Source organism: Ipomoea nil, unplaced genomic scaffold, assembly GCF_001879475.1.
Source record: "Ipomoea nil cultivar Tokyo-kokei standard unplaced genomic scaffold, Asagao_1.1 scaffold1721, whole genome shotgun sequence".
Classification (NCBI taxonomy): Eukaryota; Viridiplantae; Streptophyta; class Magnoliopsida; order Solanales; family Convolvulaceae; genus Ipomoea; species Ipomoea nil.
Window position 1 is genome coordinate 1,131,162 of NW_017618149.1, and position 12,486 is coordinate 1,143,647.

The window sequence follows — 12,486 nt, forward strand, 5'->3', positions numbered from 1 at the left end:
AGAGGGGGGTTAGTGACCCATTCCTCGCAATCTGACTTAGAAAGGGACTCTCGAGCAAGAGAGTGGGCAGCCCGATTCGCAGAACGTTTAACAAACGAGATAGACACATGGGAAAACTAGCTAAGCCTATCTTTAATATCTAACAAAACCAAGTCAAAAGAAGAAGCTCCTAAACTTTTTAGTTTTTTGTATATAAACCACTGCTGTAAAAATCGGTCTAGACGCCCGCCTAGGCGCTAGGCACTCCTAGACCATGGCGATTTGCCCCCTAGGCGCTCGCCTAGTCGACCGGCCGCCTAGGCGTCCGCCTAGCGCTTAACTCGGCCGACTTGGTCGCCTAGCGTCTAACTTAGCCGAGTTAACTCGTCCATTTCAGTCGAGTTAACCCGGTCAGCTCAGTCATGCTAATTTTTTTTCATTATATATGTGTGTGTGTGTGTGTACACATATATACATACATATATATAATATCACATATATACACCCGTAAACTAGTTTGATACTCTGAATCTTTGGATGATTTGAATCTTTTGATCATTGAAGTATTTGAGTATTTTTAATTTTTAATATTGTTTTGATGTTATGACTTATGAATTATCATTATTTCATTTATTTGGATGTGTTATTTGATTGAATGTTGAAAATAGCCTCATTAAAATTTTCAAACTGCAAGTCTGCCACTATTTTTTTAGCGTCGCTTAGATTCCGCCTAGGCGCTGTCCGGGCGCCCGACTAGCACCTACTGCAACCACGATATAAACCTTCAGTATAATCATTCTAATTATTAAAATAATTATTTATTTACATCTTTTAATATAATTTTACTCTTTATAATTATTATTAAATTTTTATTTATAATTTTACTTAGGAAAATTTGTGAGTTTATTCCCTGTGTTATAATCATAGTGACGACTCAGTCCCTATGTTATTAAAATAGTCATTTTTAGTCCCTCAATTATGAGAGAAATGGCGAGTTTGGTCCCTGACACTAGCGGTGTGCTGATAGAGTCAATTCTAGGGGTAAAGAAGTAAATTCCTTAAAAAAACTTGTATGTAATATAACTTGTTTTCCCCTTTTACAAACTTAGCCAAAATACTTTCGCCCCAAACCGACAAAAGCCATAAGTTGCTTATTTAATCAACGAAGAAACTCTACTCCCGTTTTTTGAAAAATCAAATTTAAATATTTCAATTCTATTTATAAAAAATAAAAACTTAAATTACAATTTTTTGACAAATACAAAAATTTATGCCATAATGTGGACAAGCCTGGTATCTTTTCTCTGGATTAGCCTCCATGACATTTTGATGGGTAATAAATCACCACATTTACATAAAAAAAAAAATCTTTAAATTTGGATAAAGATGAAGTACCACAACTAAGAGATGACATCCTATAGTTAATGGCTAAATTAATTCATCAAGACGGAGAATATTGATTATTTATTTAAACATATAAAATAGAGAAACAACTTACATGTGAATTTCACAGCTTGAAAGTCGACGAATTTGAGATTTCAGAGCTTGGGAAGAAAAAAATCTTCGATTGTAGGCAATGTTGCAAAAATCGCGCCTAGGCGCTAGGCAGTCGGCTTCCTAGGCGCCCGCCTAGGCGTTCTAGTCGCCCGCCTAGGCGCTTTAGGCGCCCGCCTAGGCGCTCTAGGCGCCCTAGGCGGTCCCCAGGCGCCTAGCGATTTTTTCAACATTGATTGTAGGTATAAGAAGAAAAGAATGATTGTTGCACAATGGGTTTCAACATAAGAAGATGATTATAATTTAAAATTATTTTTAAATTTTCGGTTAGCTGCAGGTAGTATATTAACGTTGGGGACCAAACTCATCACTTCGCTCATAACTGAGGGACTAAACTCGGTGACGGTCATAATTTAGGGACTAAGTCGGAACTTGATTATGACTCAGAGAATAAAGATACAATTTTTCCTTTTATTTATTATAAATAATTACTATTTTTAAGAACTAACTTTGTAAATGATTTATGATCATATTCTTAAAAAATGAATCAAATATTAAAAAATTACAATTTTTGGATTTTTTTTTAGCCAAACACACAAATAATTATTCACAGATTTTCAACCAAATATCAAAAAATAAAAATATTTTTCAAAAAATGAATTATTTTTCAAAAATCATTTTGCAAAAAAAAAAACAAAAAAAAAAACCAAAAAAAAAAAAAAACAAAAAACAAAAAAAAAAACATTTTCCATGTTTCAAAAATGACCTTAGTGTAACTTGGGGATATGGTTGAGTGGAAGGCACTCATCTATGCTTAATCAAATGTCAAGGGTTCAATCATTGACTTATGTGGTTATACTTTACACATAATGAACCTCATGTATAGCATAATGAAATCGATTTGTCCTTCTGGTGAAACCCTATTTTAAACAAGGTCATTTTCATCTCTTTAATTTTTATATTTTTTTCAATTTTTTGCGCCGATTATTTTTTTCCTAATTTTCGTCTCTTCAGTCATGGACAATACTGGACATCTCCTTCACCCGACTCTTGTCTTTATTTCCTTCAACCCAGTCCTAAATCGTCATTTGTCAATAGTGATACCGAGTACGTGAAGACCTCCGGGTGCAGTGAATCATTTTGCAACGCAATTGGAAAGCTCATGATGTCACCACCCGGTCGACTTCAATCTGATCATTTTTATTTTAGTCCATGATTATGTGAATCATATACTATAGATGTAGAATATCCACAAAAAAAAAAAAAAAAAAAAAAAAAAAAAAAAAAAAGGAAGAAGATGAAGAAGAAGTCTCTTCTTTGTCATCGGAAAATACCATTTTCATAAAATATGATTTCACTGTAAAAAGTCATTAAAAGGACCAAACGTGTCAAAATATGATAGTCTAAGTTGTTAAATGGCAAAACAAATGATTGTCTGTGACGAAATTTGAAATTGGCACAAAAGACAGAGGATCTCCGATAGAATTAACTCACCAAAGACAAACGACCTCCGTGATTAACCCCTTTCACTTATTAACTCGTTTATCATCTAATTCATCAACCTTAACATATTATATTACTTGAATTCTTGAATATTTACCGTCTCAGTGTCTAGAGAATTGGTTGTCATACTAGCACGTGCCTAAACCCCCAATCCTTAGCGAAACGTCATTTTACCCGTAATACTTATCATTATTTTTTACAACGATCACACCACACCACAACCACATCACAACTACCATTACCACATAGGAATTAAATAGCAAAACAACTTGTTTAAATCCTAAACTAACTTACTAACTATATAATATAATATAATATAATAATAATTTATAAAAACTAATTAATTTAAAATAATAACGGGACCAAAATTTATTGTCAGCTCAATCACGAATGGTTCCCGTGTTCGCAACACATGGGACAATGGGCCAGTGTCTTGTCTCATTCTAAGCTACGAAGGGTTGGTTTTCGTCATAGTTGCAGTAAACGTTAGGCGCTAGTCGCGCGGTAGAGTAGTGCCTAGTACCTAGGCGGCTAACTAAAATAAAGCAGTGCATGTGTGTGGGGCCGAGTTCGTCGCTAACTAGACGGCCGCCTAGGGGAGAAATCACCATGGCCTGGGACGCTTAGACCGATTTTTGCAACAGTGATTTTCGTAAAAGTGCTACCACCGTGGGTAATTAGTACAACGATTGCAGTGCCCACTAAAATTTTAAAGTGGGTCGGACATGGAGTTATAAATCCTAAGGGAGGTTCTCTTATGTAGTGGAGTAGCCTTGGCCAAACCAACCTAAAATTGGTATTTTTCTTTCTTTATTATTACATTTCAAACATATTCAACTATATATATATATATATATATATATATATATATATATATATATATATATATATATATATATATATATACACTTTCACCCAGAAGTCTAGGACTAAATGTAATTGGATAAATTGTGAAAGCTACCTAGTTAAAAGAAGAACACCATCCCTGATTGTGAAATGAATTGATAGATTTTTATCATTGATGAATCGATTATGTACTAGTTGAATTTCCATACATGGTAATCATAAATCAATATGCCTCTTATCATGTTGGTTGCTTGTAAATTTGATGAAGTATTTATCAATCACTTTTACACTACAATTGTTATTATAGTTGAGTTTATTTGATCACCTAGAATTGCATCAAATATGATTAATGGATACAATCATTTAGGATAAATGGACACATTTTTTTTTGCCTAATTCACCCCCTCCCCCCACCCACCCACCCAAGGTTAAATCAGGACTTTCAAATATTATAATTCTTGAAATCAATGAGAATTTATTCATTTCCAGTTAATTTTAGCAAATTACAAATAGAAGACGTTACATGTCTATAAAGAATACATTTTTAATATATTAAAAGTCTATTATCCGTGTACTAAATGTACAGTATACAAAATAATGTATTTTTTCAGTACTTAAATAATGTACTTTTTTTGAATATAATGTACATTATTAATGTACTGAATATACGTTATTTGATAGTATGATTCACGCAAACACAACTGTGTGAACCATGGTCTATACAATTGTGTGAACCATGATCCGCACAATAATGATTGATCCCAAAATTAATAGGGTATTTGTTCATACACCTTGTGTGTTTTCAGTTTTCGAGCACGGACTTTGTTGTTTTTGTAATAAATAATAGTACAAAAATATTATTTTATAAAAATAATTACAAGCACAAAAACAAAAGGTATGGATAGTTTGAGTTGTGCAAAATATGTTTTCAAACAAGGGTCTTGTATATATAGTGGTGCAAACTTACTTTCCAAATCAATGTGAGATAAATGGTTCTTCCAACCTTTTTACCTCATTTTCCAACTCAAATGGGTTTCACTCACCCATTATCCGTTTTGAGCATACAATATATCAAAATTTTTGTGTCACGAAAAACCCGAATCTATTTTTATTCTACTCAAATTCATGGTTGCAGTAGGCGCTAGGCGCTAGTTGGGCGCCCGGACAGCGCCTAGGCGGAATCTAGGCGGCGCTAGGCGGGCGCCAAAAAAACAGTGGTAGACTTGCAGTTTGATAATTTTAATGAGGTTGTTTTCAATATTTAATCAAATAACACATCCAAATAAATGAATTAACGCTAATTCATAAATCATGACATCAAAACAATGATTTTCAAAAAAAAAAAACATTAAAACAATATTAAAAATTAAAAATACTCAATTATGAAATACTCAAATACTTCAATCATCCAAAGATTCAAAGTATCAAACTACTCTACGAGTGTATATATGTCATATTATATATATGCGCGCGCGCACACACACATATATATAATAAAAAAATAGGCCGAGCCGATCGGGTTAACTCGACCGAAATGGACGAGTTAACTCGACTAACTTAGACGCTAGGCGGCCAAATCGGCTGAGTTAGGCACTAGGCGGACGCCTAGGCGGCCGGTAACCTAGGCGGGCGCCTAGGGGGGATATCGCCACGGTCTAGAGGCGCCTAGGCGGGCACCTAGACCTATTTTTACAACCCTGCTCAAATTAAAAGTGAACCACATATATTTGTACCATAAAATAGACACTTAGAATGCCTTTTTATACTATTTTTTCAACAGTTTTGTGCCATTGATACGTAGTTGGTAGCTAATAAATAATAATGCTTCGTTTTGTATGTGCGTGGGAATTGCAATACAGTCTGTACATAGATATGATGAAGAAAGCAAGTGAATTGATGTTCATTTATTTTGTATCAGTTTTAGTGTGACATGACTCTCGAACAAAAGAAAAGACCTAAGACGGCGAGATCCTTTGCAAAATAACGATTTTATACGTCGCCTGAGAGATTCGAACTCTCGCGGGGAAACCCCATGTACTTAGCAGGCACACGCCTTAACCACTCGGCCAAAGCGACAAGTGTTGTGCACTTGTTGACAATAACGGAATTATAAATTTTATTGCCGATTGGGTTTTATTCGCAATTCACGAACCTAACCCCATGGATATCTCTGACTCTCTGATATGGGCTATTCAATAATTCATCACAAATAAAATTGGTAGTTGGCGTGAATGGCAGTGTATTTTCATTCTTTAAGATCAAATTATACAACGTTGTTTTGATGTTAAAAAAATATTTTTATGCACGTTTGTGAAAATAATAATATTTTGGGGTAAGATAATGTATTTTATGAGTTAGAATAATGTAATTTATGTGGTAGGATAATGTACTTTATATGTGTTAAAATAATGAAATTTTCGGGATAAGACAATATATTTTATGAAATAAAATAATGTATAATGTATAATGTATTTTATGTGCTAGAATAATGAAATTTCTGAAGTAAGATAATGTATTTTATGAGTTAGAATAATGTACACTATAGGTTAGAATAATGTATTTAATGAGTTAAAACAATGTACTTTATATGTTTTAGAACTATGGTCGATGCAATAATGATTGACACAATAATGATTGTTATACCATTGACCAAAGTTCACCTTGCATTATGGATTTTAATTCAAAATGGCATTTAGATTATATATATGTCTAGAGTTAATATATTATGTGCCTGCAATTAACAAATTATGTGCTATAAAAGTGCATTATTTGTGTATTAAATGTATATTATTTGATAGTATACAAAATAATGTACTTTCAGTGTTGAAATAATGTTCTTAAATCAATTGTTGCAACATACATTTTAATTTATAACTCAAGAAGTACATTATTCTAACTTATAAAATATAGTATCTTACCTCACAATGTTCATCACTATAACACATAGTACACTATATTCTAACCAATAAACTATATTAATCTAACTCATAATGTCCATTATCGAAACACATGATGATCGATTTATCAACACCTGAGAACTTACTAAAGATACATTTTTATAACTTATAAATGACATTATTTTAAAATATAAAGTATATTATTTCAAAGCATAAAGTGCATTATTATAAACCATGGACAATTGCAAAACTTATCAAAGGTACATTGTTCAAACTAATAATGGACAGCTAGTGAACACTTGAGAACTTAATTACATAACATAAATTTTTATAACTCATATGGCACATTATTCTAACTCATAAAATATATTAGAGTAAATATCCAAAATGGTTCCTCAACTATAGCTAAATTCACAAATTGGTCCTCAACTTTCAATTTCAACCAATTAAGTCCTTAACTTTGCAATTTTAACATGATTTGGTCCTCCATCTATTTGACCGTTTGTTGACCATGATCTTTGAGGATATATATGTAATTTCACGTGCAAAGCTCAAGAGAATTTCGGAGGGGGAAGTACTTATCCGCTTGCTGCTTGGGGATCACGAGACGATTCAGCTTCCCTACGTAGCTTGGAGTCACGGCTTTCTCGAAGAGCCGCTCCAGTGACTTCGTCGATCTATCTATCAAAAGCTATAATCTCTCCGGCATGGGGTGTAGCTCCGGCCTGATCTCGATTGATCTCGCATGTGACCTCCTGACCTCCTGTACGTACACCCCAACTCTAACGCCCTGGTGGTTAGCACGGAGATGATTACGCCCAACTATTACCAAAGGCGATCGAATTTGGTAGATTGCTTTCGGCAGTGGATTCAAATGTAACAGTGCGATCTGGAAATGCAACCGGAACCTTAAAAAATCGACGGTGGACCGTGAAATTACATATATACTTCAAAAATCACAGTCAACAAACGGTCAAATAAACGGAGGACCAAATCGTGTTAAAATTGCAAAGTTAAGGACTTAATTGGTTGAAATTGAAAGTCGATGACCAATTTGTGAATTTAGTTATAGTCGAGGGACCATTTTAGGTATTTACTCAATATATTATTTTACCCCCAAACAGTTCATTATTCTAACACATAAACGGCTGAGCAGACGTCGTTATTGACTAACATAATTTTTTTAAAAGTCAAAACGACGTCATTTTAAATCGGGGTCCACAAAATAATTTTTAATGGACCATGAGTCCATGATTCGCACTACAATGCGGATTACAAATAAAAGTTTATTTTTAGTATATTAAAATTTCATTTCGAATGTTCTAAAAGTTTAATTATTGATAGTATATCTAAAAGCACTGTTCTAAAAATCGGCTTAGGTGGCGGTGCCTAGGCGCTAGGAGCCCTTAGGCCGTTCCGCTTTCACTATTAGGCGCCCAAAAATCGGCCGGGCGCTTAGGCGACGAAATTGGCCGACCGATTTTTAGATGATTGAAGTATTTTAGTATTTCATATTTGAGTATTTTTATTTTTTAATATTCTTTTGATGTTATGACTTATGAATTATCATTATTTCATTTATTTGGATGTGTTATTTGATTGAATGTTGAAAACAATCTCACTAATATTGTCAAACTGCAAGTTTGCTACTATTTTTTTTTTTTGTGCCCGCTTAGGCACTGCCCAGACGCCCGACTAGCGCCTACTGCAACCATGCCTAAAAGCGAACATTCAATACACCAGCAAATAATAATAATAATAATAATAATAATAATAATAATAATAATAATAATAATAATTTAATGTACTAAAAATAAACCTTTAGTAAACTAATAATGAATCTTAGATTAATGGTAAATCTTATAATGTGAAACATGTTTCCTGGTATCATGATTGCAAACTCTTTTTGCTCAATCATGTGTTGATGCCTGCATCTTCATCTACATTTACATCTCCGAAAATATACATTGTAATTTGATAAAATAGTTAACCTATAGGTCAATATTGACTTATTTGACTACTATTAGTTGTTTGACTTAGTTTAAAAATCAATATAAGTGTTTGGTTAATTAACTTTTTATATTCCAAAATGCTAAAATTCAAAAAGTTACTCAAAGCAACTTTTTTAATTAGCTCTTTGAGAAAAGAAATTATACCAAACAACTATCAGGTAACATCTAATTTACCAAACACCTTTCTACAATCAGCAAATGTTATCAACTAGTTATATCCTATAATTAACTCAATCAGCTAACAACTATTTACCAAACATGCTATTGTCAAAATTATCAGCAAATGTTATCAACTAGTTATATCCTATAATTAACTCAATCAGCTAACAACTATTTACCAAACATGCTATTGTCAAAATTAAATAGGGCAACTATTTCCACCATTCAGCACCTCCACCACATAAACTTTGCCCTCACCCAACCATGCTTTCCCCACCACCACCATAATCCAATAGCCATCATTCCCCTCAAAACATATGAACACCTTACACCCAAACCACATGCCCTTCCGCCTTCATAACCAATCCCTAACCTCCAAATCTATATTTTGACACCGGCCTTCTCATCGCGCAAATTTAACTCTATCACCACAACCTCGCTTAAATAATAAGACCTAAAGAGACAACATTCATTATCCCCGTTAGGAAAACAAGGACAAAGAAGAAGAGAAAGAAAAGGGGAAGAAAGATTCCTCTTCGAATCCTTCTCGTTGGTCATTAAGATAATGGAAAATGACTTTCTAAGATTTAATATTGAGACATTGTGAATTTATGAACAAATATACAATTGAAAATTCAAATATTTTTGGATGGGAGAGATGAAAACCTTAACTAAAGTATGTCAAAACAGAGTAATCTAGGTAGCAATCTAAAAGTTCTGCATATTCTTGTATGTGGCCAGAAGCAATAAAAATCTCAAATCAATGGATAAGCGGATTTGACAATTCAGAACACAAAGATTAAAATGACATAAAACAGCAGTTAAAGTAAAGACTTCCATCAAGTATATTAGGAATACATTTCAGAACACAAATCAGAAAGAATTAATGAAAGCATACTTGCATCAGAAATATTTTCAAGATATGAAATACCAACAAAAAAGCCTCTATGAATCAATGAAGAAGTAGAATCTCTTACCTGAATCCATTTTTCCATTATTAAGGACGAGGTCAATAAGCATAGGTTTCAAACGAAAGATCAGTATATGAACCAATAACCTGTCTGCCTAACAATTATAGGAAAGTTTAATTAGATCATGCAACTGCAAATCTCAATATCTTATACATACAAACATGCACAAAATTCAGAACCGGGAATTCAGAAGAACCAAAGAGGGATAATTTTATACCTCAACCCACTAAATAATATAGTAGCAACCAAGAAAGAACCTGAAACTGCAATAGATAACCAAATACGCAATTGCAGATGTTATTCGTATGGCTAACAATTACATGAAAGTTTAATCAGATCATGTATCTGTAAATCTTGCATTTATGAAAATGTACAAAATTTAGAACCAGGAATTCGAAAGAACTAAAAAAGACAGGAGTTTTTGAATGCCATAAACTGAATAACACAGTAGCAATCAAGAAAGAACCTGCAATTTCAATAGATAACCAAATCAAACTCTCAGTTCTATGCTAAGTTATAATAATATATTAATATCCGTTTCTATTATTCAGTAGAAACAAGAATCACTTCTTCCTCTTAAGTGGGCCGGTTTTGTAGCCACACTTGGTGGGCTTACCCCATGGGGTACGAGAACCCTTCCCATGGCTACCACTACTCTTGCTCTTCCCTTCCCCACCACCGTGCGGATGATCAACAGGGTTCATCGCCACACCACGAACTGTCGGCCTAATACCGCGCCACCGGTTCTGCCCAGCCTTATACAGTTTCTTCGAAGCGTGCTCAGCGTTTGGCGCCTGTCCGATTGTGGCCCAACACCGAACATCGATCAACTTCTTCACGCCGGAGGGGAGCTTGATCTCGCAGTACTTGGACGTAGAGCTTGGCTCGGTCATGATCTTAGCTACGGTGCCCCATCCCCGGACTAGTTTCGGGCCTTGACCGGGCCGCATCTCGAGGTTGTGAATCAGGGTCCCAATCCGCATCTTATTCAGCGGCATGGACGACCCTACTTGGGAGCTGACATCGAGAGTGAACGTCGGGTTCAATGAGAGCGTCGAAGACGCCGGAGCCGCATCTGTAAAAATAAATTAAAAACATATATAAATATGAAATCCTGAGTTATAAAAAATGCAAAAATTGTATGAATAGGTGGATAGAGAGAGCATATACTGGAGAAAGAACGAGCGAGGAATTGACAAATCGAGGACGAAGCCGTTCGAGCTCTGAAGAGCACCATTATTTTAAGCTGGAAGAATTAGGGCACAGTTGTTCAGTGACGGTGCTAGGTTGTTCTGTAGAAGATGAATGACAACATATTTCTCTGATTTTCTTTGGTTTTTGAAATTGCGCTTTTCCTAATGATGCATACAAATTATCAGTAGTGCCATGTCCAAATTCAATGATAACAATACTTTAGCGAGGCAGTAATTTAAGTGAAGTAAAGTTGATATAAGAAAGCAGAAATCCAGTGACAAATAATTCCATCACATCTTTCAATAGATCTCAGCACCTTCACACCCATAATGAAGATACAATTTCATTTCTTTTTTCTAGATTTTGCCTTGCAAATATAGGATACAACTCAAAATTAGAGGTTCAGGGTTGAACTTTACACTTTATCTTACACTAACATTTCAGTTAAAAACAAAACAGGTTATCAGATGTAGTTCCAAGCATTAAGCAACCAAGGTGACCAATACATGTACTGTCACAAATTATGAGTAACAATTAAGCAAAGATTATTACTAAATTTGTACAAATCAGATTACATCAAGTATTTTTAGTTTTATATTCCCCTTAACAAATGTTCAAATTAAAGGTTTTCTGTAATGTCGTATATGAAAATGTCAGTTTATAAATCCGTTAAAATGCCTAAAATTAAACACTATATATTTAAACGGGGATTAAAGAGAGAAAATAAAAGTGGAGATTACCGGATAGCAAAATGGTTGATTTCAAGAACCAATTTACACACAAGAAAAAAAATATAGATAGAAAAGGGGCATTCTTTACCGACCAAGAGGTAAGCAGGGAAGCTGATGACGAGGGCGGAGAGCTGGAGAAGGCGATGGCGGAGAGCCGGAGAGAGATTATCCGCAGGAAGAAGCTGCGCAATAATGGGTTGGGTCTAGGGTTAGATATTTGGGATTTTTTTTTTTTTTTTTTTGGGCTGAATTTTGGGTATATGAATACTGAATTTGATTTTGAGTGTTAAATAAATGGACTAAATTTTTGTTTGGGTCGAGTCCTGGTTGTGTATATAATATGGCTGGTTATTATGTTTAAGGCAAATTATATCGTGCACCGCGGTGCATCATTGATTATGCACCGCGCTTCAAAACGATGTCGTTTTGTTTAATGAAAAGAAACGGTACCCGTTTCGTAAAAAGTAACTCTGTTATTCAGTTTCAGTTCAACACAACTACAATTTCATTTCGATATAACTACAGTTTCATTCGATATTTATGCACTCAAATATGTGAAAATGTTATTTAATTTTATTTTGAGTTAATACCATCTGAGGTCCCCCGAGTATAGTGATTTTGTCACGTTTAGTCCTAAACTTTCAAATTGACCATCTGTGGTCCTTCGACTTTCAAATTTAACCATTCGTGGTCCAAGTTA

General features: G+C 34.3%; 1 protein-coding gene and 1 non-coding gene across 2 annotated transcripts; both read right to left on the reverse strand.

The window, feature by feature from the left end:
• Positions 1-5,816: 5,816 nt before the first annotated feature.
• Positions 5,817-5,898, reverse strand: TRNAS-GCU. Its single transcript has one exon. It is a non-coding gene; the product is annotated as a tRNA-Ser (tRNA).
• Positions 5,899-10,177: 4,279 nt separating this feature from the next.
• LOC109191830 (60S ribosomal protein L2, mitochondrial-like) lies at positions 10,178-11,983 on the reverse strand. Its single transcript, XM_019342509.1, has 3 exons — positions 11,879-11,983; positions 11,032-11,216; positions 10,178-10,936 (listed from the first exon to the last, which is right to left on the reverse strand). Exons 2-3 carry the CDS (start codon positions 11,096-11,098, stop codon positions 10,425-10,427), a joined length of 579 nt encoding a protein of 192 aa, XP_019198054.1. The 5' UTR covers positions 11,099-11,216; positions 11,879-11,983; the 3' UTR covers positions 10,178-10,424.
• Between the last annotated feature and the right edge of the window lie 503 nt (positions 11,984-12,486).

Bases quoted from the DNA above. Each gene is read 5' to 3' on its own strand.
- LOC109191830 (XM_019342509.1), bottom strand. From the start codon at position 11,098: ATGGTGCTCTTCAGAGCTCGAACGGCTTCGTCCTCGATTTGTCAATTC. The intron at 10,937-11,031 runs GTATATGCTCTC...TTATTTTTACAG, and splicing joins CCTCGCTCGTTCTTTCTCCA to ATGCGGCTCCGGCGTCTTCG.